This window comes from Leptonychotes weddellii, chromosome 1, assembly GCF_054177405.1.
Source record: "Leptonychotes weddellii isolate Sample4059 chromosome 1, ASM5417740v2, whole genome shotgun sequence".
Classification (NCBI taxonomy): domain Eukaryota; kingdom Metazoa; phylum Chordata; class Mammalia; order Carnivora; family Phocidae; genus Leptonychotes; species Leptonychotes weddellii.
In genome coordinates this window covers 51,052,992-51,080,669 of record NC_138369.1, presented here as the reverse complement: position 1 = coordinate 51,080,669, position 27,678 = coordinate 51,052,992, and the positions used below count along the sequence as shown (strand labels likewise).

General features: G+C 49.0%; 1 protein-coding gene across 1 annotated transcript; it reads left to right on the top strand.

The window, feature by feature from the left end:
* The first annotated feature begins 1,116 nt into the window (after positions 1 to 1,116).
* CHST13 (carbohydrate sulfotransferase 13) lies at positions 1,117 to 25,893 on the top strand. Its single transcript, XM_081823147.1, has 3 exons — positions 1,117 to 1,262; positions 20,240 to 20,319; positions 24,332 to 25,893. The coding sequence occupies exons 1-3, from the start codon at positions 1,166 to 1,168 to the stop codon at positions 25,175 to 25,177; spliced, it is 1,023 nt and encodes a 340-aa protein (XP_081679273.1). The 5' UTR covers positions 1,117 to 1,165; the 3' UTR covers positions 25,178 to 25,893.
* The last annotated feature ends 1,785 nt before the right edge of the window (positions 25,894 to 27,678 follow it).

The window sequence follows — 27,678 nt, the reverse complement described above, 5'->3', positions numbered from 1 at the left end:
TAACTGTACAAATAAATTAATTCATCACTAACATCTAGGATTTAGATGGCCCTTACGGATCCACTGTACAGGGAATTGGGGCACAGAGAGGTTAGGCAAATTTCCCAATCTCACGTGGTGATTAAGTGGCACCTGCAGGGTTTGGAAACGGATTTTTCAAGAGCAGCTATAAAACTGTAGTTTACTGCAGGACCCTTTCCCACACACTCACACCGCCAAGTGTTGACTCAAGTGCACATGCACACACCTGCACACGGCATCAGCTGCACCCTTGGTTCCCTGTTAGCCTGACTTCTGGGCAGCAAGGCGCGAGGGTCAGGCCTGCTTCCTGGTCTCCCCACCCCACAGGGCTAGCTGGATGTTTCTCTTTCAAAGGCGGGACTTCACTCTCATCCCCTCACACACAGGAGTCCTGCGCAAGCTGAGTGCTCACCTGGAGGGTGGATCCCTTGCCAGGACCAGGTGAGGCCCAACGGCCCTGATGCCCAGCAGGGCAGGAACTGAGAACTCCCACCTCTCCTCCCAGAGCTGGTCAGGACCTGCATGAGCCAGAATTCAGGCAGGACCTGGAGACACCTGTGGAAAACAAGGCTACAGGCTGGCCTTGGGGGGAGGTAGGAGGTGCTCTTAGGCCTGATGCTGGGGATGGAAGATGCGGGAGGGGCTTATGTACAGAGGGCTGCTCCCCATACCAGCCCTTGGCCCCCTGGCATGCAAGGCAGCAAAAAAACACAAGAGTGTCGGCACAGTGCACTTCCGACCGACCGATCTGCCACTTTGATGACAAGGCTTCTTGGCCTCGGGTGGAGGATAGTACCCCCAGGGCAAACTGAAGGGGGCGGAGCCTCACCGGGCGACAGGGCTCTTTCCACCCAGTCTCCCCTTCGCGCCCTGGACTGCAGCCCCACTTGATCGGGTGTAGGGCGTGGAGGCTGGACGAGCGAGGCTCGCCACCCGCCGTCGTCCACCTTCTCAGTCCCCAGCGGTCGGCCGCCGCGCCACCCTGCCGCCCGCCAGCGGGGCCCTCGCACCCCCGCGCCGTGCCTTGGTACGCGCCGCCGGGCGGGCCGGACCGGGCGGGGCGAGTCCCGGGGCGGGTCCCGGGCCGGGCACTGCTGCCCCCCGCCGGACAAGGCGGACTGCAGCCCCGCGGGCCCCGCGCAGCATGGGGAGGCGCTGCTGGCGGCGGCGCGCGCTAGCCGCCGCGTGTCTGGGGGCTGCGCTCCTACTCCTGGGCGCCGCGCCCCGCGCCCTGCGCCCGGGTGAGTGCCCGTCGGGCCCCTCCGTGGGGCACCTGCTGTCTCCTCCCGGGCTGGGAGTAGGGGGTGGGGGTGGGGGGCAGAAAGGCTCTAGGCACCCGCGCCCATGCCCCAGCTCCCCGCAAGGGTGTTGCGCCCCTCGGGAGTTGGTCTCTCGACGCCCAGGAGACGTGATCGTTTTGGGCCTCACAGCCTGTGCCCAGGGATCCGGGTCAGTTGTGGGTGTTAGAGGGCATTGGGCCCACCCAGGAAGGCAGCCTCATTTACCTTGCCCCCGAAGGCCCTTGGCGCCCCGAAGCCCCTTGGCGCCCCGAAGCCCCTTGGCATAAGCTTGGGTGGGCTGGGGAAGCTTCAGGCCGCCTGGTCCTGAAGGCGGGCCCTCTGTGGCACAGGCGCTGCCGCCCTGCTCCGCCTGAAGTTCCCACGGGGAAGAACTTGGGGCTCCTTTGCACCCACTGCATGGTCTGGTTGGGGAAACTGAGGCAGCTAGCCATGACTCTGCAGGGTGTAGTAGCTGCTCTGGGCCAGGCATGTGCTGAGTCTTAAATTCACTTCATCTCCCCATTTCACAAAGTGGGAAACTAAGGCCAGAGAGATTTAGGAACAGGTGTGGATGGCTAACCTGCAGCCTACACAGTCCGCCTGGGGGTTGAGGTGCCCAGTCAGCAGTGTGTTCCCATCTCTGGCTCTGTTTGCCTTTCCTGGGTGTGAGTGTGTTGGGGTAGGGGGCAGGGATATGTGGGCAAGGGGTAGGTCTCCACTCTCCTCCCTCTCCCTGTGTGCGCTCTGTGAGAATCCTCAGAGTCTCATCTTTGGTGACTCCCAGGTAGGGTCCCAGGGAGTAAATAATCACGCCCCAGGGTGGGCAGGGACTGTGGGCAGCGGGGTCAAGGTGGCCCAAGAGATGAGGCTGAGGAATCTGTTTTTGGGGGGACACTCACCCACCTGGCTGGGTCTAGATTAGTGGATAAGGGTCATTCCACAGCCTTACCTGCTGGATGACCTAGTCCCTCTCCTCCCAGGTCCTCAGTACTCCCATCTATCACATGGAGTGCTCAAGTTCTTCCTTACAGGGCTTCTGGGGAGATGAGAATGAGACAGCAGACAGAAAGTGGTTGGTCATGATTAGAGCCAGCTGTCATGATTAGGGGTTTCACTGTGCTACCTTCATCCTGGGGTGAGGGGCTTTCCCCTCCGGCTTTCCCTCAAACCCCCATACTGCTGGAGGCCAGGGTTTAGCTGGGGTCCAGGTGAGCAGGGCTTGGAGAGGGCCTCTCTAGTGCTCACCAGAGCTCTACCCAGTCACCCTGCCACTCACACTGTTTCCCCCATGCCTGGACTCAGCCATCCAGACACCTCTCCAAGCCCATGGAAGGGAGATGTGGTCAGTCTTTCTACCACCACCCCCTTTCCGTGAGCAGGCAGGCCATCTGGGAGTGGTGCTCCTGGTTCATGGCAGGTGCTCCTGTGTCCTAGCTGAGTGGAGTGTCCCCTAGTACAGTGTGGGCTGTGGTCCTATGGTCTATGACCATGACAGTCTCTGTCCACCCAGTCATTCACAGACAAATGTTTACTCAGGAGCTGGACTCCCAGGCCCCAGCGCTTAGCCCCTGGGGTGGGATGTGAGAAAGAGAAAAGGCCAGAGCATCTGGGCCCTGGTGTGGGGGGTGTCTGGGGGGTATCTACAGAGGAGTCGGTACATTTGGGTAGGCTTCTGTGTGTCTGTATCTCTGGGCTTGCACGTATCTCCTCTGCCTGGACACATCTCTCCTGCTACCTCCTCTCCTCCTCTACCCAGGTCTGAGAGAAGAGAAATGAGCCAAGGTACTGGTCACTCTCTGTGCCTTGTTCCTTTTGACCGTCTCATGCAAAACCCAAGAGAGCAGGAGCTAGAGAGAGGGACTTGTGGTCCCCCTTCCTAGTCTTTGCCTGGGCTGTGTGTCCCACTGGGCTTCCCTGCCATGTGAATACCTTGGCCATGACAAAAGAAGGTTAATTAAACCAACCTACCAATCTCCTCTGCTGGTTCTCCCCCCCGCCCCCCGCCTCCGAGCCATGAGCTAAAGCCCCTGACCCCAGAAGCCAGTGAGGGCGTGCTAATGTTTGGCCCACAGGCACCTGGCAGACCCCAAGGGAAACAGCTAGGTGGAAAGGCCTTCTGCCAACCGTCTAGCTGGAGGTGGACCCTGCTGTCCAGGGTCTCTGAAACTGGCCTCAATAGGGCCTTCAGCATCTCTGAGCATGTCCCTGAAGCTGTGTTCCAAGTTGGAAGGGGGTGCGGTGGGGGTGGGCCCCTGGCCTGGGGCTAGGGCTCCGGGGCACAAGAGGAATGTCAGCACCTTACTCCAGGCAGGTAGGTCTGGCACAGTCCCCTCCTTCTCCAAAGCAGAAGGTGTTGCCACATGTTGGGCAGGGGACCCCTGAAAGGCTGCCACTATAGGCCTGGGGCCCCTGTTGCCCATTTACTAGTGGGGAAGTCTGGAGCAGCCCACCCTGGCACCCCTCGGCCCCCAGGATTCCACAAATGCTGACCTAGTGCCTAGGGTCCTGGGGATGAGGAAGATGTTGGGGGCAAGGTGGGACAGCTGCCCAGGATACTGCTGCCCTCAACACCCACCCTCACCCCAGGGTCCCAGTGGCACCTCCACTGTCACCTCTTGTCCCCTTCGCTTCCTCTGTGTCCCAGCCTGGGCATGGCACTGTAACCCTGTTGACCACATATTTGCTGGGCACGTGCTCATGCGAGGTGCCTTTCTAGGGCTGACAGCAAAACTTACTAATATCCCTGCCCTTGCAGACCTTACATTTTTAATATTAAAAATCCAAATCTCCAGTCTGCATCCTCTATCCCCAGAGGCACACCCAGGGAGAGTCTCCATGCCACCACATTAAATCCGCTACAGGGGTTCACAGGGGCGGCATTGGGAGGGGCCAGATCCCTTTCCTAGGTTTGCAAGGGTTGAGCATCTTTCCTGAGGTTGGAATCTCTGTCCACTTCTAGGGGACCTGGGGTTGGGGGCAGGGAAGGGAGAGTGTAGAAGAGGTTGGGTGGAGGGGGGCTTATTCCCAGGGGAGCCCATCCCTTTCTTGCAGGCTGGACTGTGGCCCTCCTTTCCTCCGGGCCACAGCCCTTCTCTTGGGGTCCAGTGCTTCCTGTCCGAGGTCCAAGGGTGATGTGTGCTTACAGAGATTTCCCCCACCATCCTTCCTGGAAGGTCTCCAGGTGGGGAAGGACCCAGGAAGCTCAGGTGGGGACCCTGACTCTCTCTCCTCCTCGCTCTCCATCCCCTTCCTTCTTTGGCACCACAGCACCTGGGGACTCAGGCCACAGAGACAACTGTACAGACTGAATGCAGGGTGCCTGATAGTCAGGGTGCCCCTGCAGTCATGCAGCCTAGCGGCCCTAGAGCCAGCCATTGCTTTTAATGAAAAACCAGTATTTTGGTTCTATGCAGAATAAATACAGAAATAAATGCCCAACGACTACTGGGGAGCCGGAGTGCCAGGGCTGAGGTGGGTCGGTGAGGACTGACATAGGCCTGGCCTTGGAGCTGAGCAGGGCCCCCTAGGACCCAGCAGCGGTCCGTCAGCGCAGAAGCCAGGGATCTTTGCAGGGGTAGCCAGAGGAGGCCGGAGCAGGCGGCTTCCCCCTGCAGCCCTGTGTCCCTTGCTTCCCCGAGCCCCCTGCAGGACCCCACCCCGTAGACTCTCCCTCATCTCCCTTGCACAGTGGGGCCCCGATGCCCAACTCTACATGCTCTGACTCCTCTCCGTCCTGGCCCCTAGTCCCTCACAGGCAAGTGAGGAACCAGAGACTGGAGCCACCCAGAGGACAGTGTCTCAGTGAGGACATCTCAACTCAGGCCAACTTAAGCCAGATATGGCTGCCTTCAGGAATGCATGGATCCAGGGGCTGAAACCATGTTTCCAGCTCTAGGTTCGGCTTTTCTCTCTCACTCCAAAGGAAGGGCTCTTTTACTGATAATTCCAGGCAGAGTCTCAAGGATGTGTCTCATTGGCCTGAATTGGGTCACATGGTATCCACCTCTGAGCCAATTGCTGTGGCAGAAGGGGATGGAATGCTCTGATTGGCTAGGCCTGGTCACATGCCTATCCCAGCAGCTATGGGAGAAGGACGCCTATCAGACCCACGTGCATGGGACATAAGCAGGTTCATTCCTGGAGGGAAATCAAGAGGGCTAGCCAAAGCAGGGGGAGTGGCTGCTGGCAACCAAATAAATAGATGCTCACCACCCTGCTGTCCATTCTCAGATACTGCCAGAGTGCTCAGGGCACAGAGGCACCTTCCAGGCCTTCGGAGAGTGCCATGAGAAAAGTCTAGCTGGCAAGATGGATGGCTCACTAGAGTAGGCATTAGTAATCCCATTTTGCAGAGAGACTAAGCTCAGGAAAAGGGAAGTCATTTGCTCAAAGTCACCCAGCTAGGAAGTGGGGAGGCCAGGATTTAAATCCTAGTCTAAATCCCTAACCTTTATGCTTTCTACTCTACACTGCAGGGGTATTTGGGTTGGGCTTTGAAGGCTGCATAGAAGTTCACCAGGTGGGAAAATGAAGAAAGGGAATTTGGGGCAGAGGGAATGGCACAGACAAAAGCATGGAGGAGTGAAAGGCCTGGTGTGCTAAGGGCTGTGCTGTGGGCAGAGCTCTGGGTTTATGAGAAGAGGTGGTAGGGTGGAAGGCAGAAAAGTACTATAAGTCGGGCCGGTCATAGGTGGCCTTGAATAGCAGGCCAGGAGTTGGGGTACTCTCCCTATGGCCATAAGGGGCTATCAGTCTTTAAATAAATATTCACTGACACTAGGTGAGGTACAGGGATTACAAGAAAAGAAGACAGTCCCCTTCTTACAGAGCTGACCTTCCGGAGAGGCAACAAGACATCAACCCATATACAAACCACGTTATTTCAGCGGTAATAAATGCCATGAATAAATTAAAAGGAGAGACTGGGAAAGATCCTGGTGTGGAGTGTGGCTCATTGGAGAGACCCTCTTTCCAGAGGGAACTTCTGAGTTGAAATCTGAACATGAAGTATTTACTCTAAAGTATAAGCGTTCCTGGAGGGGCATCCCAGCCAAGGAACAGTGCAAAGGCCCTGAGGTGGGAATTCACCTAATGTATTTATTGCTTGGCAGAAAGACCAGTGTGGCTGGAGCTGGGGGGGGGGGGGGAGGGAAGGTGGGAGGTGCACCAGGAGGTGGCTCTGGGAAGAAACAGGAATTTGTTAGCCAGTAGGAAGCCATGTAGGTTTTAAGATCACCAAGGTAGAAGGAAGAGAAATAAGAAGCTGGATAAGGAGACCAGTGATTATCCTGGACAGAGCCAAAGGGATTTGCTGCCCTGAGCTGACTACCATGGAGGAGGTGGGAGGTAGGGGGCAGGGGCGGTTCCTGATCATTCTGCAGGCAGAGGTGATGAGACTACACCCAAGAGGGGTTCCATTCCAGGTGGTTTGTGGAATTCAGCAAATAGAGTTTGAATTTTAAATACAAGTGGAAAGATCTCTTTCTCTTCAGAAAAAAAATTAAAAAAAAATAAGTGGAATTGTTTTTTATTTGTGAAGGGCTTGTTAATGTGTTCCTCCATGGGCCTGATTACCAGAGGGAATGTCCCTGACCTGGGGACATGCAGGTCAGCCCTGAAGTCCCAGGTCACCCAGGGGACTGAGAGGGCTGGGGAAACCCTCCCTCTCCCTCCCCCATCAAGGTCCCTGGGGCCTGTTTGTGCTGTTTGGGCCTGGCTGTCCCTGCCTGTCTGGTCTTGCAACACTATGCCCAGCTAGAACTTATTAACCAGAAACCACATGTAATCTTTGCTCGCTGGACTGGGAATCACCAAACAGTATTTCCCCCCCAAATGGTGAAGTTTCAAATGGCCCACAGAACAACTTGTGCCCTGCCGGCTCCAAGGGGAAGCCTGTCCTTAGGGGTGGGTGTGCGAAGGGCCTTTATTGGGTTCCTGCTTTCAGTTTGCCTGGATGGCGGTTCACCCACTTACCTGTAGGTTTTGTGAGGTTGGGCGGGGCTGTGTGCCGGGCAAAATGGGTGCCCAAGAGATGTGCCCTCAGATGTGTACATGCGCTGTGGCCTGGGGTCAAATCCCGTTTCTGGGCTTTACTTGCTCTGAGGCCTCAGGCATGTTTCTTTTCCTCTTTGAGCCTCAGTTTCCCCACCTGTCAAATGCAGATAATAATAGTTTCTACCTGATATGAGTAAATGTGTCCATGTGTGCAAAGCACCGAGCAGAGTGCCAGGTGCTGGCTGACCCCAGGGCTGTGCCCCAGGTGCTTCTTCCCTGGCTCCCCTGGCCCCACCAAAGCGCTGCCTCCTTTGCCAGCTGCCGTGCTCTCTTAGGGGCTTCCTGGCCACACGCAGTGGGCACTGCAGGGTGTTGGGTTGGTCTTCACACTGGTCTACTGGACGGGGACTGTGGTCTGCTCCTGAGGCTGGGGCTGCATGGTTTCCATGGCCTGGAGCCCTCTGGGCATGGGCACCGGGCTGTCCCAGACTGTGGGCAGCTCACCCCGCATTGCTTCCTCCCTTCACCCCAGCTGCTTTGCTTTGAGCTGTTTCAAAACTCCAGCGGTTTCCCCACTGTGATCTGTTTCTCCTTCTGCCAGCCTCTGTCCCTGTCACTGTGTGTAGCCTGTCTCTTTCTCTGTCTGCATCTTTGGCACCCCCAGTCCCTCCCACCTCCCTGCCCCCCCCAATAACCTTCTGCTATTTTTGTCTCCTTTTTCAAAGCAGAACCCCACCGCGGTTTTGCCTGCAACTGCCCTGGGCTGGCCCAGGCCCCTCCCTGGCTGTGAGACCTGGCTTTCCCTGGCTTGTCTGCTCCATGGTACCCTTGGCAGGGAGCCTGGGACCTGAAGCCTCATGGAGGGGCTGCAGGGTGGAGGACACAGGCCAAGAGAGGCTTGGGGCAACCAGAGCAGAGGTTGGGGGATGCTTCAGTGTGACCCTGTTTGGGGCCACCCTGCCCTCAGAGCCAAGCCCCCAGCTTTCCAGAGTGGGGAGCTGGATCCAGGGATCTTCAAGGCAATCCCCTTCCGGCCCTCCTAGACCCATCTGTCCCCGCCATGGCCAGCCTGCCCATCCCACTAGACTGTAGGTTCTTCTGATCTCTGTGGCAGGAAGGGGTGGAGGGGGTGGGGTAGCCCAGCCCTGTAATCACTGGCCACAGCTACTCTATAAATAGGGCCTCACTCTGGTGCCTGTTCCCTCTGACCCTCACCCACTGGCCCCTGAGGTCTGGTATGGGACCTGCTTTCCCGTAGGCTGGAGCCTGAGCAGGAAATGAGAGTCCCCACACAAGGGTTGGTGTTTCTGAAGGCTGGGTGCCTCCCTCCCAGTTGTGGGGCCTTGGGGTAGAAATGGGCCTAGGTGTGCTTCACTGGTCCTAGGGGCACCTCCCCCCCGCAACCCCTCAGTGGGTACCAGCTCTTCCTCAAGCCCAGGCTGTGGCCCTGAAGGGAGCTCAGTGGGTGACCTTGAGCCACAAGTAACACATCCACAGAATGATGACGAGGGTACCTCTCCTCCCCTGGCTGTGGGTGGTGCTGTGCTCATGTGACCCAGCCTCTCCTGGGGGCTACGGCTACACTTAGGCCAGCAGCGGCGGCCACCCTGCCAGCCCTGAGCCCGGGGCCTCCACTGCACTTTGAGGGGCCGGCCAACTTTGCTGCCACCTCCGGTCAGCTCATTGTCCGATGATAGTGGTGTTGCTGGGATGTGTCCAGCTGCCAGGAGACAGAGGTTCAAGTCCTAGGACCATTGATAAATCCCAAGATACAGGTAGGCCCTGAGGGCCTCGCCTTGTCCCGGCACCCTGGCTACAGAAGAGCCCAGGCCTTGTTCCCAGGACACTGGAGTGGGGAGGGAGCTTGAGGCTGCCAGAGGCATGCCCGGAGGCCCGGGACAGTGGGCTTCAGATGCACACCGAAGGTTCTGGAGGCTAAGGTGAGGTCAATCCAGCCGTCGTTTATTCATTCCTTCAACCAACCTCTGCCAGGTATGGCTCTAATAGAACGGTTCTCAAAGTGTGCTCCTGGACCAGCAGCATTAGCATGACCTGGGAGCTGTTAGAAATGCAGATTCTTGGGCCCCACTCCAGCCCTACGGGGCTACAACCTCTGGATGTGGGGCCAGGTAATCTATGTTTTCATTTATGCATGCTAAAATTTGAGAACCACTACTCATGGTCAATTTGCCAATAGTTAATCAAATTTTCCAAGTTTATTTCTTCGTCAAAAACATGTCTTAAAGAAAACGCCTGGATCTTTTCGATTAATGTATTCTTGGCAGCATTTTGAAGACTCTTCATTTTGTTGAAAGCCAAGGGTCATGGGAACGTTCATCCATCTAACGAATATATTCTTTTCTCATATGATCCTGAATTCTTGAAGATACTCTTCTTATGAATAAGCAATATTCTTAGGAATTCAGGAATATATTATGATAGCCATTGACTAAATTTGTAAGCTAGATTTACATAAAATGCCCTTGCATGTATTCTTTTTTTATGATCAGTATTTTTATTTTCATTGAGATCTAATTCTCATTCCATAAAATTCACTTTTTTAAGGTACACAATTCAGTGGTTTTTAGTGTATTTAAAAGCTGTGCGATATGACCTCTATATAATTCCAGAATATTAGCCATTGGCAGTCACTCCCCACTTTCCCAGTGATCCCCCCCACCGTGTCCCCCAGGCCTGGGCAACCACTGTTTTCTGTCTCTATGGATTTGTCGATTTGCGATGTTTCATGTAAATGGCATCAAATAATATGTGGCTTTTTGAGTCTGGTTCCTCTCACTGAGTGCAATGTTACAAGATCCAGCCATGTGGAGACCAGGGTCAGTACTCCTCTCCTTTTTATGGATGAATATGTATGGATGTGCCACAGTATTTATCCATTCATCCGCTGGTGGACATTTAAGGTTTTGGTTATTAAATATAATGCTGACGGGAACATTTGTGCATAAGTGTTTGTGTGAATGTGTCTTCATTTCTCCTGCGTGTGTACCTAGGAGTGGAATTGCTGGGTCATAGGCTAATTCTATGTTTAATTTTTTTTCCCAAATTTTTGTTATTGTGGTAAAATACACGTAAGATAAATTTTGCTGTCTTCATCATTTTTAAGTGTACGGTTCAGTGATATCAATGCGTTCACAGTGTTGTGTGACCATCCTCTCCAGAGCTCTTTCGTCTTGTAAAACTGAAACTCTGCACCTATTAAATAACTCCCCGTTCTCCCCTCTGCACCCCAGTGACCATCACCTGCTCTCTAGCTCATTGGTTTTTACTATTCCAGGTACTCTGCGAGTGGAATCATTCATGATTGGTCCTTGTGTGACTGGCTTTTTTCACTCAGCATAATCTCCTCAGGGCTCATCCATGTTGTAGTGTGTGTCAGTTTGCTTTCCTTTCCAGGCTAATACCCACTGTAGGAATGGGCCCCATTTTGCTTATCTGTTCATCTCTTCATGGACTCTTGGGTTGCTTCCATGTTTTAGCTGTTGTGAATAATGCTGCTGTAAACATGGGTGTGCAAACATCTCTTAGACGCCTTGCTTTTTCAAGTATTTTGGGTATGTACCTAGAAGAGGAATTGCTGGGTCGTATGGTAATTCCAAATTTAATTGTGGAAGCTCCATGCTGTTTTCATAGCAGCTGCCCCATGTTATCTCCCCACCAACACTGCACAGGGTTCCAATTTCTCCACATTAACAAAACTTGTTCTCTCTCTCTTTTTTTTTTTGATAGTAGCCATAATAATGGGTGTGAGGTGGTATCTCATTATCATTTTGATTTGCATTTCCCCAGTGATTAGTGATGTTGAGCGTCTTTTCATGTGCTTATTGGTCATTTGTATATTTTCTTTGGAGAAATGCTATTCAAGTCCTTTGCCCTGTTTTGACTTTATTTTTTGTTGTTGTTGAATTTTAGGAGTTCTCTATATATCCCCTTTCAGATACCTAATTTATAAATATTTTCTCCTATTCTGTGTGTTGTTTTTGGGTGCACAAAAATTTTTTTAGTTTAATTTTATTTAAATTCAATTAATTCACATATAGGATATTACTAGTTGCAGAGGTAGAGTTCAGTGATTCATCAGTTGTGTATAATGTATAATGCTCATTACATTATGTGCCCTCCTTAATGCCCATCACCCAGTTACTCCAATCCCCCCACCCACCTCCTCTCCAGCAATCCTCAGTTTGTTTCCTAGAGTTAAGAGTCTCGTATGGTTTGTCTCCCTCTCTGATTCGTCGTATTTTATTTTCCCCTCCCTTCCCCTATGATCCTCTGTTTTGTTTCTTAAATTCTAAAGACAATATGATAATTGTCTTTCTTTGACTGACTTATTTCGCTTAGCATAATACCTTCTGGTTCCATCCACATCATTGCAAATGGCAAGATTTCATTCTTTTTGATGGCTGAGTAATATTCCATTTTACATACATATAATAATGAGATATATATATATACACATATATATATCTTACATCTTCTTTATCCATTTATCTGTCAATGGACATCTGGGCTCTTTCTGTAGTTTGGCTATTGTGGACATTGCTGCTGTAAACATTGGGGTACAGGTACCCCTTTGGATCACTATGTTTGTATCTTTTGGGTAAATACCTAGTAGTGCAGTTGCTGGGTCGTAGGGTAGCTCTATTTTTAACTTCTTGAGGAACCTCCATACTATTTTCCAGAGTGGCTGGACCAGTTTACATTCCCACCAACAGTGTAGGAGGGTTCCCCTTTCTCCACATCCTTGCCAACATTTGTTGTTTCCTTTCTTGTTAATTTTAGCCATTCTGACTGGTGTGAGGTGGTATCCCATTGTGGTTTTGATTTGTATTTTCCTGATGCCGAGTGATGGTGAGCCTTTTTTCATGTGTCTGCTGGCCATTTTATGTCTTCTTTGGAGAAACGTCTGTTTGTGTCTTCTGCCCATTTCTTGACTGGATTATTTGTTTTTTGGGTGTTGAGTTTGATAAGTTCTTTATAGATATTGGATACTATGGGTGCACAAAGTTTTTAAACTTCCGTCAAGTCCAATTTACCTATTTTTTTCTTTTGTTACCTGTGCCTTTGGTCATATCCAAGAAATCATTGCCAAATCCAATGTCATGAAGCTTTTGTTGTATGCTTTCTTCTAAGAGTATTATTGTTTTAGGTCTTTGATCCATTTTGAGTCAAGTTTTGTATATGGTGTGAGATAAGGGTCCGACTTCATTCTTTTGCATGTGAATATCCAGTCTTCCCAGCACCATTTGTTGAAAGGAGTATCCTTTCCCCTTTGGATGGTCAAAATCATTTGACCATATATGTAAGGGTTTATTTCTGGGCTCTTTATTCTATTCTATTGATTTATATGTCTGTCCTTACACCACCCACTGTTTTGTTACTATAGCTTTGCAGTTAGTTTTGAAATTAGGAAGAGTGAGTCCTCCAGTTTTGTTGTTCTTTTTCAAGATATATTTGGGATCCCATATGAATTTTAGGATGGGGTTTTCTATCTCTGCAAAAAAATGTCATTGGAATTTTGACAGAGATTGCATTGACTCTGTAGATTGTTTTGGGTAGTACTGACATTTTAACAATATTAAGTTTTCCAATCCATGAATATGGGACATGTTTCCATTTCTTTGTGTCTTATTTATTTCAGCAGTGTTTTGTAGTTTTCACTGTACAAGTCTTTCACCTCCTTGGTTAAGTAATTCCTAAGTATTTTCTTCTTTTTTACACTATTGTAAATGGAATTGTTTTTGTACTTTCCTTTTCATATTGTTCATTGTGTGTGTATGGAAATGCAACTGATTTTTGTGTGTTGACTTTGTATCCTGCTACTTTGGTGAACTCATTTATTAGTTCTAACAGTTTTTGTGTGTGGAATCTTTAAGGTTTTCTGCATATAAGAACATATCATCTGCAAACAGAGATAATTTTATTACTTCTTTCTAGTTTGGATACCTTTTCTTTCTTTTTCTTGTCTAATTGCTCTGAGTAGAACTTCCAGCATTATATTGATTAGAAGTGGCAAAAATGGGCATCCTTGCCTTATTCCTGATGTAGAGGAAAAGCTTTTAGTCTTTCACTATTGAGTATGATGTTCACTGTGGGTTTTTCATATATGGTTTATATTGTGTTGTAGTACTTTCCTTCTAGTCCTTGTTTTTTGAGTGTTTTTTTTTATCATGAAAGTATGTTGAATTTTGTCAAATGCTTTGTCTGTGCCAAGTGAGATGATTGTGTTTTTCCCCCTTCATTCTCTTAATGTGATGTATTGCAGTGATGGGTGTTTGTATGTTGAACTATCCTTGCATTCTAGGAATAAATCCCACTTGGTTATAGTGCATAATCTTTTCATTGTGCTGTTGAATTCCGTTTTCTAGTATTTTGTGGAGAATTTTTGCATCAATATTCATAAGGGATATTGGTCTGTAGCTTTCATTTCTTGTAGTGTCTTTGTCTGGCTTTTTTCCCCCAGTCAGAGTTATACTGGCCACACAGAATGAGTTAAGAAGTGTTCCCTCTTCCTTAGTTTTTGGAAAAGTTTGAGAAGGACTTGTATTAGTTCTTTAAATGTTTGACAGACCACAGCAGTGAAGCCATCAGGCCCATGGCTTTTATTTGTCAGGAAATTTTTGATTACTGATTCGATCTCCTTACTAGTAATAGGTCTTTCCAAATTTTCTAACTACTTCATGATTTAGTCTTAATACATTTTGTGTTTTTAGAAATGTGTCTATTTCATCTAGGTTATCCAATTTTTTTGGCATACAATTGTTCATAGTATTCTCCTGTGTTTTTTTTTTTTTTTAATTTCTGTAGTCACTAGTAATGTCCCACTTTCATTTCTGATTTTAGTAAGCTGTATCTTCTTTTTTTCTTGGTCCATCTAGCTTAAGGTTAGTCAATTTGTGGATCTTCCCAAAGAACCAACATTTGGTTTTATTGATTTTCCCTATTTTTCTATTCTCTATTTCATTTATCTCTGCTCTAATCTTTATTATTTCCTTCTTTCTTCCAGCTTTGGGTTTATTTTTTCTTTTTCTAGTTCCTTAAGTTGTAAAGTTAGGTTGCTGATTTGAGATCTTTCTTGTTTTTTAGTGTAATCATATATAGCTATAAATTTTCTCCTAAGCACTTTCACTGCATCCCATAAGTTTGGTATATTGTTTTCATTTCTGTTTGTCTCCAAGTATTTTCTAATTTCCCTTGTGACTTCTTTGATCCACTGGGTTTTTTTTTGTTTGTTTGTTTTGGTTTTTTTTTTTAAAGATTTTATTTATCTATTTGAGACAGAGAGAATGAGAGACAGAGAGCATGAGAGGGAGGAGGGTCAGAGGGAGAAGCAGACTCCCTGCCGAGCAGGGAGCCCAATGCGGGACTCGATCCCGGGACTCCAGGATCATGACCTGAGCCGAAGGCAGTTGCTTAACCAACTGAGCCACCCAGGCACCCTGATCCACTGGTTTTTTATAAGTGTATTCTTTGATGTCTACAAATTTGTGAATTTTTCCAGTTTTCCTTCTGTTACTGATTTCTGACTTCACCCTGCTGTGGTCAGAGAACATACTTTGTATGATATATGTCTTTTAAAATCTATCATGACTTATTATGTGGCCTAAAATATAGACTATCCTGGGAAATGCTTCATATGCATTAGAGAAGAATGTGTATGCTGTTGTTGTTGGATAGAGTGTTTTGTATGTGTCTATTAGATCTAGTTGGTTTATTGTGATATGTAAGTCCCCTGTTTCCCTCCTCATCTTCTCTCTGGTTGCTCAGTTCATTATTATGAGTGGTGTATTGAAATCTCCACTATTATTGTAGAGCTGTCTATTTCTCCCTCCTATTCTGTCAATTTTTGTTTCATATACTTTGATGATAAGTTAATGTTTCTAATTGTTCTTCTTCCTGTTTTAAAACTTTTATTTATATAGGAAGTTCTTCTTTGTCTCTTGTAAACTTTTCTGATTCATAGTCTATTTTGTCTGATATTAATATAGTCACCTTTGCTCTATTATTATTTGCTTGGAATATCTTTTTCCATCCTTTCACTTTCAACCACTTTGTGTCACTGGATCTCAAGTGAGTCTCTTGTAGACAGCATATAGTGTTGGGTCAGATATTTTTATCCATTCTGCCAATTTCTGCATTTTGACTGGAGAGTTTAATCCATTGACATTTAAAGTAATTACTGATAAAGCGGAACATCTGTCATTTTGTTATTTGTCTTCTCTGTGACTTATAGTTTTTTTATCCATCATTTCCTGTATTACTGTCTACTTTTGTGCCTAATCAATTTATTTTTTGTAGTAAAATGTTTAAATTCCTTTCTCATTTCTTTTGTGGATACCATGGGGATTACATTGAACATCCTAAAATAATACATTGTATTTTGAATTTATACAGGTTTCTTCATTTGAATGGACCATACTTTTCCCGTTTCTTTGTATGACTTCTAATTTTTTGTTGAACACTGGACATTTGAATCTAATAATGTAGCTCTGGAAAGCAGATTCTCTTTCTCAGTGATTGCTGTTTTTAGTTTCTGTTTTTGTCTTTCTGATTGTTGTAGCCTGTCTCTGTGCTGAGGTTCAGCCCAAGGTATAAATTTAAGGTCTTCTTAGGTCTTTTCTGAGCCTTTTCCTGGGCATTCACAGTCAGTTTCTAATTTTCCCCACCTATGCAGTTGTTTTGAATGTTTTAGTATTTAATGTCTGGCTCCAAAAAGGGGAAAAGAGAAAAATGAAAGGTGGGGAAAAGGAACCAGCTCATTAAGTCTCCTGGAAGTCACTTTATGTGGAGTGTGAGGGGCTTGCAACAATGTGGGGAGGTATAAGTGATCAAAGCACAGATCTCTGATATTTGGAGAATAGGATCCTTTTTGCCCACTCTGGCTCTTGCATGCTGTATGTAAGCTGCTCCAAGAACAGATGCACAGCTGCCTGCCATGTGGCTGGGGTGGGGGGTGAGTGGATGCCCTGAGCTAAGAAAGAGCTGAAACTGACTGAAATTTACCACCATTTACCATTTAAGCCTTCCCCTGGAAGTTGCAAGCCTTCAATGGACTCCAGAATTCCAGGTCTATCTGATGTATCTGATAGATTCTGCCAGTACAGTTGTTGCCTGGGTGGAGAGACAGATTCTTGGTGTTCCTAGTCTGTCATCTTTCCGGAATCATCTAGGCTTAGCTTTTAAGGAATTGCCAAACTGTTTTCTGTGGCAAAATATCTCTATTCTCCATTCCCACCATCAAAGTATAAGGGTTCCAATTTCTCCACATCCTCACCAATACTTGTTTTTATCTTTTTTTATTATAGCCATCTTAGTGGGTGAGAAGTTGTGTCTTAATGAGGTTTTGATTTGACTTTTCCTAACAGCTAGTGATGCTGAGCATCTTTTTATCTGTTATTGGCAATTTGTATATTATTGGAGAAGTGTCCATTCATATCCTTTGCCTACTTGAAAAGTTGGGTTATGTCTTTTATCATTTGGTTATAGGCATTCTTTTTTTTTTTTTTTTAAAGATTTTATTTATTTGAGAGAGAGAGAGTGAGAGAGCATGAGAGGAGAGAGGGTCAGAGGAAGAAGCAGACTCCCCGCTGAGCAGGGAGCCAGATGTGGGACTCGATCCCAGGACTCCGGGATCATGACCTGAGCCGAAGGCAGTCGCTTAACCAACTGAGCCACCCAGGCACCCTATAGGCATTCTTTATATATTCTGGATACTAGTCCCTTATCAGATATATGGTTTGAAAATATTTTCCCCAAGTTGGTAGGTTGTCTTTTCACCTTCTTGATGGTGTCCTTTGAAGCAGAAAAGTTTTTGTTGATATAGTCCAGTTTATCTATTTTTTCTTTTGTTGTTTTTTTGATGCCATATCTAAGAAATCACTGCCAACTCAAAGATCATGGAGATATATGTCTATGTTTTCATTATGAGTCTTTGTTACCTCTTACATTTAGGCCTATGATCCATTTTGAGTTAGTTTTTGTATATGGTTTGAGGTGGTGGTACAATTTCATTCTTTTACATGTGGATATCCAATTTTCTCAGCAAAATTTATCATAAAGACTGTTCCTTCCCTATTGAATTGTCTTGGAACCCTAATAAAAAATCAGTTGATCTTAAGTGTAAGGGTTTGTTTCTGAACTGTGAATTCTATTTCATCAATCAATATGTCTCTCCTATCCCACCACCACATCATCTTAATTACTGTGGCTTTGTAGTAAGTAGTGAAATTAGGAAGTGTGAGATCTCCAAGTTTGTTCCTTTTCAAGATTGTTTTAGACATTCTAAATCCTTTGAATTTTCTTTTTTTAACAAAAAATTTTAAAAGATTTTGTTTATTTATTTGACAGAGACAGAGAGCACAAGTAGGCAGAGAGGCAGGCAGAGGGAGAAGGAGAAGCAGACTCCCCGCTGAGCAGAGAGCCCGATACAGGGCTCCATAACAGGACCCTGGGATCATGACCTGAGCCGAAGGCAGACGCTTAACCAACTGAGCCACCCAGGTGCCCCAATCCCTTGAATTTTCTGATTAATTTAAGGATCAACTGTCAACTGTCAACAACTGTCAATTTCTGCAAAAAAGGCAGCTAGGGTTTTTATAGGGATTGCATTGCATGTGTAATCTGGGGAGTACTGCCACCTTAATGATATTAAATCTCCCAAATCATGGACATGGGATATTTTTCCATTCATTCAGGTCTTCAATTTCTTTCAATGATGTCTTGTAGTTCTCAGTGATAAGTCTCACACTTCTTTTGTTAAATTTAATCCTTAATATTTTTATGCTGTTGTAAGTGGAGATGATTTTGTAATTTCAATTTTGGGTTTTTCATTACTAGTACTTAGAAATACAATTCACTATTGAATATTGATCTTTTATTCTACAACCTTGCTGAACTAATTTATTAGCTCTTAGCTCTAATAGTTGGTGGATTCTATAAATATACTATATATAGTCTATATATATTCTATATATATTCATGTCATCTACAAATAAAATAATTTTACTTTTTCCATTCCATTCTGGATGCCTTTTCTTTGTTTTTCTTGCCCAATTACCCTGGCTAGAACTTCTAGTACATTGTTGAATAGAAGTGGTAAAAGTGGGTATCCCTTGTTTTGTTCCTGATCTTAGAGGTAAAGCATCAGTTTTTCACCATTAAATATGTTAGCTGTGGGTTTTCTCCTAGATGGCCTTTATCAATTTGATGAAGTTCCCTTCAAGTTCTGGTTTGTTTAGTATTTTTATTATGAAAGGGTATTGGATATTGTGCAACACTTTTCCTGCATGTATTGATAATTATGTGGGTTTTTTCTTTTACTCTATTAATATGGTGTATTACCTTGATTGATTTTTGTATGTTGAACCACTCTTGCACTCCTGGGATATATATTACTTGGTTATATAACCATTTTTATATGTTTTATATATTCAGTTTGCTGGTATTATTTTTTTTTTTTTGAGGATTTTGCATCTATGTTCATAAGAGATAATGTTCTGTAGTTTTCTTTTCTTGTGATGTCTCTGTCTGGTTTTGGCATCAGGGTAATACTGGGCTCATCTAATGTGTTGGAAGGTATTTTTCACCCCACAATTCTGTTTTGTTTTTCTGAAGGGGGTAAAGAGTTTGGAAGAGATTGGTGTTAATTCTTCTTTAAATTTTGGTAAAATTCACTAGTGAATATCATCTGATTCTGGGATTTTCTCTGTGGCATTGTTTTTTTTTTTACATTACTACTTCAATGTATTTATACATATTATTACACATTACATTATTATACATATTATTATATATTACATTGTTATACATGTACATTATACATATAATTGTTATATGTCATTGGGGTTTTCTATTTCTTTTTGGTCAATTTCAGGAATTTGCATCTTTTTAGGAATTTGTCCATTTTGTATAGGCTATCTAATTTGCTTTTGTACAATTGTTCATGCCTTTCTCATTTCTGTAAGATTCCATTCTAATGGTTTCCCTTTCATTCCTGTTTTTAGTAATTTGAGACTTCATTCTTCTTGGTCAGTCTAGCTAAAGTTTTGCCAATTTTGGTGATCTTTTTGAAGACTGCATTATACTTTATTCATTTATTAATAAGTATAATCATACTTTAGAAAAATATGACCAAGAAGCATAAGATCATGAGCCTATGCTTATCTAAATCAACTACATTACTAATAATATTATTCACATTAATTGAATATATAGGAAGATATTCCTTAAAACACATTTAGAGTAAAAGAATAAATTTAGTAAGCAGAGTTTTTGGTAATTTTAGGAAGATTGAAGAGTGCAACACTGAGACAGATGGATTGTATCCCTGCACACTGTCTTCCAGCCTAGGAGACAGTGAAACCTGCATTTACCACGAAGCGGCATACACACTGGCCAGGGAAGTACAGGCTGCTGTAGGAGTCCATGGAGGTCATGTGACCTGGTGGGCTGCCACTGGAGAACCTGCAGCTTGGCTGTGCCACCTCTATTGCTACCCAGCCCTTTCTGGCTGCCCACACCTAGGATCTGGGGAGGCTGGACCGCCAGCCAGCTTGGTGAGCCCCTGAGGGCTCCATGGACATGGGGCTGATAGGGGCGCGGCATGAAATGAAGGCAGAGGAGATGGATAAGGTTGGATGGTCAGGTCTTTAACAGAAGGCTGTGGGCTGGGTACCACCTTTCCGCTCATCCCTGCCTGCCTGGCGTCCTCCAACTCTGAAGGGTAGGACATGGGGACAGGAGCGATACCAAAGACGCTGCCCTGGTGGATTAGGGGGCCTATCAGTGCCCCACACCCCACCAAGGCAGATGAGATACAAGAGGGAAACTGAGTCCCAGAGGTAGATCAAATGTGCCCAAGGGAGTTGGCCAAGTCTCCTAAGGGCTACAGCCAGTCCATCTGATGCCTCTTTCCTTATGCCCCATAGCATTTGAAAACAGCCTGGGCTCTGGCTGGCTCAGTGGGAAGAGGAGGAGTCCCCTGCAGATGCTTTATGACTTGGACCAGGTAGGTGGACAGACCCCTGCCCAGTGATCCCTCCCTCTACCTCCAGCCACGGGAAACTGAGAACCCTAGTGTAGACCTGCTGTCTTGGGACTAGAGCCCACAGTAGGGCTTGAAGAGGCTTCCTCTGCAAATCAAGGCCCTGTGCAGAGAGGAGAATGCCTGTGACAAGGGCAAATCTTCGGACAAGCTGAGAGACCTGGGGTCTCCACCCACCCACCCACCTACCCATCCATTATCCACCCAACAACAGACTGAAGCCACACTGTGCCAGGCACTCTGCCATGTGTTGAGGATATAAAAGAGCAAAGGACCCTCAGGAAGTTGACAGTCTAGTGGGGAGACAGGAATTAAGTGACCCCCCAGATTTTAGTATCTGCTGCGATAGGGAAACATGCAGGGAGCCCCTGTCCTCACACTGTTCTTAGGCACCCGGACCAGGAGGCTTACCGGCCCAGGCACTCCACTTGCGCTGTGGGCCTGCTGGGACCATGCACAGCCCAAACACACACGCAGTTAGACCCCGCCGAGAGCCACGGGCCCCTGGCTCACACACACACCAGCAGGCACGAGGAGAGGCACCCATTCAGACAGCATGTGTAGAGCACCTAGTGTATGCAGGCTGTGCTCAGGCTGCTGCTGATCCAGTGGCAAGCAGGTCAGCTGGATCCCTGACCTGGGGCAGCTGATATGCCCAGGTGAGGAAGATATCATCCCATCATTGCCACCTGCACTAACCTGTAGCTGATTTGCATCGAAAGGGGCAGTACAAGGTGCGACAAGAGATCTACCGGGAGGGTCCTAGTTTAGATGGGGAAGAGAGATCCTCTCTGAGAAAGGGACATTGGAGCTGAGACCTGCAGAGAAGGAGTTAAGAAGCAAAGAGTAGAGGGCCAAGTGCCTGGTGGTGGACAGACAACAGAAGAGGGTGTGCGAGGTGAGCCAGGAGTGGGCAGCAGCTTGGGTGGTGCCTGGCAGGTGGGACGAGGGCAATAGGGAAACCATAGAGGGTTTTAAGCTGGGGAGAATGATCAGACAGGTTGGGTAGGTAGCTGTTCACTGAATCCCTGAGGGCTGAGCCAAAGGGGCCTGTGGAGCTTATCTGACCCATGCCCTTGGGTTGCAGGTGTGGAGGCCTTGGTTCAGAGAGGGTAACTGGCTTGCTCTGGGCCACACAGCAAGCTGAGGGCAGGCCAGGCTCTCAGCAGGATCCTGGGTTCCACTAGTTCCACAGGCTTCTGAGGGGCAGATGGGGCTGACTCAGCCCCCTCACAGCCTGAGGTCCCTCTGACGGTTGGGTGTCAAGGCCCTGGGAGCTTAGCACCTGTGGCTGGAGAAATAAGAGTAATAAAAATAATCTGGCCAAAAAAAAAAAAATAATCTGGCCAACAAAGGCTAACTGTGTACCAGACACTCCAATTCTGTGAACTTATTTAGTCCTCATGGCAAGCCTATAAGGTAGGCCTGTTGTTATCCCTGTTTACAGATGAGCAAACTGAGGTACAGGGAGGCCAAGGACACAGAGAAGGTTACAGAGCTCATAAGGACTGGAGCCAGGCTAAGGATCCAGGCAGCCGAGTCCAGTCAGGCTGGGAGAGATGGTTGTAACTGTAGGATTTGTTCCTGGACCAGTGGGCATAGCCCCAGCTTCTGAGTCCTAAGGGACCTGAGTTGGGAGTCCCAGCTTCCCTACTTGAGAGCTGTAGGCAACTCATTTCTATTGAGCCTCAGTTTTCTCATTTCTATGGAGATAGTATTGACTATCTTGGTATTTATGGGGCTCCAAGCAACATAAAAGCTGACTTTAAGCCATTAGGACAGTCGGTGTTTACTTCCCAAGATGCTCAGAAACCAACAGGCCTTGGTACAGCAACAACACGTTGTCCATCATCATACTCTGAATGTTGACATATGATACATCTTGTGCCTCATGACTTCAAGATGACTGCCAGGGCTCCGGACATCTCACAGGATGGTACCCCAAGCAGAAAGGGAGGGGCTGAGGCAAAGATTTTTTTCCTTCAGGAGCCCTCTCTTTTTGTGCTGAAGGAAAGTCTTTCCTGGGAGCCATCTAGCAGACTTCCCTGTACATCTCCTTGGCCCAAACCAAGCCAGATGTTCACCCCAGGACCCATAGCTTTCATGAAGTTGTGTGAGGCTGCTATGACTGGTTCTTCCCCAAGGCTTGGCACATGACCTACCATAACTGGGGTCTGCTGGCAAGGAGGGAGGATGACTGACAGGTGGGTGGATGGCCAACATTCCCTGCCCCAAGAAATATGTGGGGATGTCTGGAAGCTGAAAGCAGAGCTTGGCTGTGGGGCCACTGGATACAGCCTTCTCCTGGCACCCAGGTGAAGCCAGGCTTCTGAGGCCAGTCCTGTGAGTCTGCCTTAGAGGAAAAGGGATCCTCTCAGTGCTCTCATGCCCCTCACTGCTCTGAGATTGGCAGCCACCCCTCTGTGAGATTTTGAAAAAGTAAGATAAGCACATGATAGGGCATTCAACCCTTCAAACGAGTATATGTAGTGAAGAGTACCTCTCCTTCCCACCCTGGCCCTGGTTACCCCTGGAGGCGACCAGTTCGTTCCCTGTGTGCCCTTCCAGGCATGTTCTAGGCATGTGTGTAGTGTCCAATGCTCTGTCATGTGCTTAGGTCACTTTTCCAGAATCATACCTACAGGTATATATGTCCTTTTTTTCTGCTTTATGTTTTAATTGAGAAAAATTCAAACATATACAGAAGTAAAATGTACAATGCACCCCCACATTCCTATCACGCAGTTTGAACAGTGATCAACTCTGCCCTGTTTCATCCAGACCCCTCTCCCTCCATTCCTACTTGGGATTATTTGGAAGCAAATTCCAACCTTGTTTAGTATGTGACAATTTCAATATATATCTAAAAGAGAGGCTCCCGGGGCACCTGGATGGCCCAGTCAGTTAAGTGTCCAACTCTTGATTTTGGCTCAGGTCATGATCTCGGGTTTGTGAGATGGAGCCCCATGTCAGGCTCCAAGCTAAGCAGGGTTGTCTGCTTGGGATTCTCTCTCTCTCTCTGCCCCTCCCCCCCATGCTCACTCACTCTCTCTTTCTCTGAAGCAAATAAATAAATCTTTAAAAAAATAAATTAAAATATGTGAGGCTGCCTACAACCTATCCTTTCTGAAACATTTTTTATTTCCTTCCTCACCCTTTGTAAACCCAAAATGTGACATGTTAACTCCTGTTCTGTACTTTAGCTTTTATCACTTGAAGTATTTTGGATTTCTGCTTGGATTTCTGGATACTTTTAAAGGCATGAGAAGCGCAAATGAGCACCTCCCCCCCACACACATTCTTCCCCTCCCCACCCAGCAATGGCAGATACTCTTATGCAGGCACTGGACCCAGTGTCCTACCATTTCAGGTGCTGCTTTGTCCTTCCCTGAAATGGAAACACTCACAAGGCTCTTTTCGTAACTGGGATAAAACTCACATGCCATAAAATTCACTCTTTTACAGTGTACCCTTCAATGGTCTATAGTGACCAAGGCTGCATGACCATCACCACTCTCTAACTACAGAACACTTTCATCACCCCCCAAATTTTATTATTGAACAAAAAAATATCTCAGTAGCCTGCAAGTGGCTGCATTTTTCAACTCTATATGGAATTAAAGCTGTTGTTCTTATACACTATCCTGATATTCAATTTGCGCCCACGCTCACCACTCTGATGACATACTTATTCCATCAGGCTTACTCTGACACGGTCATATTCATCATCAGGACCTCCTTGGTCCCGAGGGCCCAACCCTACTTGTCACATCCTTCCACCTGCCTCAGTGAGGTTAGAGTCATTTTCCCCCCAAATTCTGGTCTAGGATCTGGGTCCCAAATCACAGTGATCGGTGGCAGTGCTGGGGTTCGAATCCCCTGTTCCGTCGCCACGGCCCGGTGGGCGCAGGGCCCGCAGCGCCGACCCCCCCCCCCCCCCCCCGTCCCGCTCTCCCACCTCCGCTGTCGCCCACAGGGCCCGCGCTCAGCCCTGGCCGAGGTGCACCGGCAGCGGCGCGACCTGCTGCGCCGAGCCTGCAGCCGCCACACACGCCGGCAGCGCCTGCTGGGGCCCGAGGACCTGCGGCACGTGCTGGTGGACGACGCGCACGGCCTGCTCTACTGCTACGTGCCCAAGGTGGCCTGCACCAACTGGAAGCGCGTGCTGCTGGCGCTGAGCGGCCGCGCCCGCGGCGACCCGCGCGCCATCCCCGCGCACGAGGCGCACGCGCCGGGCCGCCTGCCCTCGCTGGCCGACTTCAGCCCGGCCGAGATCAACCGCCGGCTGCGCGCCTACCTGGCCTTCCTCTTCGTGCGCGAGCCCTTCGAGCGCCTGGCGTCGGCCTACCGCAACAAGTTCGCGCGGCCCTACAGCGCGGCCTTCCAGCGGCGCTACGGCACGCGCATCGTGCGGCGCCTGCGGCCGCGCCCACACCCCGACGCGCTGGCCCGCGGCCACGACGTGCGCTTCGCCGAGTTCCTGGCCTACCTGCTGGACCCGCGCACGCGCCGCGAGGAGCCCTTCAACGAGCACTGGGAGCGCGCGCACGCCCTCTGCCACCCGTGCCGCCTGCGCTACGACGTGGTGGGCAAGTTCGAGACGCTGGCGGAGGACGCGGCCTTCGTGCTGGGCCTGGTGGGCGCGCCCGGCCTGCGCTTCCCTGCGCCCCCGCCCCGGGCCAAGGCGGCCGCCGCCCGCGACCTGGCCGAGCGCCTCTTCCGGGACATCAGCCCCTTCTACCAGCGGCGCCTCTTCGACCTCTACAGGATGGACTTCCTGCTCTTCAACTACTCTGCCCCTTCCTACCTGCGGCTGCACTAGGCGGCGGGGCCCGTCACATCGGCCGGACGGTGTGCATTTCTGGTGCCCCCCCTCCAGGCCCCCCGCACCCCGATGCTGGTGCTGCCTGCCCGGGACTCCACTCTGAGCACCACTGCCCCGGCCCTTCCCTGCTTGGCCAGCCCGCCCAGGCCTCCATCCCACCCGGCCAGGTTTGGGTGCAGCCCACCTCAGGCGGCTGGACACCCGTGTGCCTGCCTGTCACTTGATGCTTGCTTCCTCTGACTGTGCCAGCTGGCAGGCACTTCTCCAGACCACTGGGTGGGGAAGCATTGAATTACTAGTATTTTTTAGTTTGTGAGAGGCCATTTTGGGGGGTCAACTTTGACCCCAAACCAGAGCAGAATGCCGGTTCGGTGCAGTCTGTGGCCTCTCCTAGCGGCCTCTTCGCCGCCTCGGTCCTGGTGTTGACAGCCGTGGTCCAGGAGGAAAGCCCTCCGTCATCAGGCTCAGGCTAAGGCCTTCCTTGTCAGTGGGCATGGCATGGAGCCCACTCTGAGTTGCCTTCCACTCTGCCTGTCACTGAGCCGTGTTGCCTCTCCCCGTGGCTGGCCCCACCTTTGATCTCGGTCTGGCCAGATCCTAAGTCTTCCGTGTGTGCCCACAGAGTCCAGAGTGCAATATGGTGGCAGGTTTTATAGGACCATCGTGAGCCGGGGAGCTTATGTTTTTGAAATAAATGTTTTTTACTTCTGACATTTTGGAGTTTCTCTGCTTCATTTTGCCATTTGTTCTGCTGCATGGGGCTGTCGGATCTTGGGCATCTCAACAAATCTCTGAGCCTCAGCTTTCCTTTGCTGCCAAATGGTGCAAGAATGCCAGGTGGTCATGAAGATCAGATGAGAGAGATGGAGAGCCTGGGTTTCCTTCACAGCAGCCCAGAGGTGTGAAGCGCTATATGGGGAGTGGGGTAAGGAGTGGGTACACCATGGCAAGGGGTGCTAAATTCTGGCTGGAGGGGTAACAGTGAAGACTCGGGGCGGGGGGAAATCTGACTTTTCATTCTGCCTAGGCTAAAGATTAAAGCTGAAACCAGCTCAGTGAAACCCTGTGCCTTGGGCTGCCTCCCACCCTTATGTGGGTGTGTGGGTGTGTATTTGCAGTGTGTGTCAGGATGCTTGGCAATGAGGACCCACCCTTCTGGCTTTGGGAAGACAGCCAGCCGTGGGAGTCCCCTAGGAAGGGCTGAATGTCCCCTTAGTGACTGTTTGAATATAGGGTGTCCTTTCTCAGTTTCCTTGAATGATAAATCAAAATGCCAGAACTTTGGGAAGACCAGGGCAGGGTATTCCTGAGGTTTTGAGAAACAGAAATCAGAGCACAGCCGAGAAAGGGCAGCTTGGCAGGGCAGAGGCCCAACCTGTGTTGTGGTGCTCCCCCACCCTGTGGTGAGGGCCCGTGAGCCTGGTTACAGGGACATGCTGGCCTGTGGGGGCCAGGCTGGCCAGGGACTGCCAGCTCAGTCACATTCATGCCTCAGCCTTTGCTGATGTTGTTCCCCTGCCTGCGATGGATGCTTTCCCCTTCCAGGCCAATCCTAGGGCTTCTCCTTCTCAGGAGCCTGCTGAGGCCTTCCCGGACACTGTCTGTGTGCCCTGCCAGTAGGGGTCAGTGACGGCCAACCCTTGTGGAGTTGGGAAGGGGCTGCCGCTGGGCTCCCCATGAAGCCTCACCCCCCCTGGAGAGCCATGGAAAGCCCAGGAGCCTGGACCATTACCAGGGTCAGGGGGGAGAGGGGCTGGGCCTGTGACACACCAGGAGGCTTGTTCCCGGCCTCCGTTGCCCCCACGCTCCCTCATATACCTACGCATACTGTGTCACGTGCCACTTCATGGTCAGTCATCCCACGTGCTTCGATGGCACGCACCTTTGTTCCAAGCTCCCTCAGTGCCCACACAGCCTTTGATGCTACCTGTTTGTTGACGTTATCCCCCATCCAGATGCCCCCCTCCCCCTGCTCCAGGTCGTCACCCTTAGAAGTCGCCCTCCGGCTCTGCAGTCATCTCCTTCAATGCCTCCTGCCTCCTGAAGCTTGTCACATGCACGCACACTCCCTCATGCGGGCAGGCACTCCACTGCGCACCCCCCCACTGATGGCACTTGATGTCACACCCTCTGTTGTGAGTACGAGGGCCACACTCCAGGCCCGCGCTTGCTGGAGGCGCCTCTTCCTCTCGTGCAGGCCCTGGGGAGTTCCTCCTGCTCTGGTGTCCTCTGACCTGCTTCCTCTCGGGCTGGTGCCAGAACGTGTCTGTCCTCACAGATCAGAGGCTGACTGCCCACCTCTCAACAGCAAGGTCCCAGCTGGGTCATCAGATGGCCCGAGGAAGACACGGTCTCACGTGAACAGCTGGACAAGACAAGAAGGTGCCGGGGGAGGGAGGCTCAACCTGGCATCCTTCAGTGATTTTTCTGTTAAAAGGCTGCCCCAGTTCCTGAAGGAATCAAACACACCAACTGAAGGTCACTTGGCATTTTAGCTT

Bases quoted from the DNA above. Each gene is read 5' to 3' on its own strand.
- CHST13 (XM_081823147.1), top strand. From the start codon at position 1,166: ATGGGGAGGCGCTGCTGGCGGCGGCGCGCGCTAGCCGCCGCGTGTCTG. The intron at 1,263-20,239 runs GTGAGTGCCCGT...TATGCCCCATAG, and splicing joins GCCCCGCGCCCTGCGCCCGG to CATTTGAAAACAGCCTGGGC. The intron at 20,320-24,331 runs GTAGGTGGACAG...TGTCGCCCACAG, and splicing joins TGCTTTATGACTTGGACCAG to GGCCCGCGCTCAGCCCTGGC.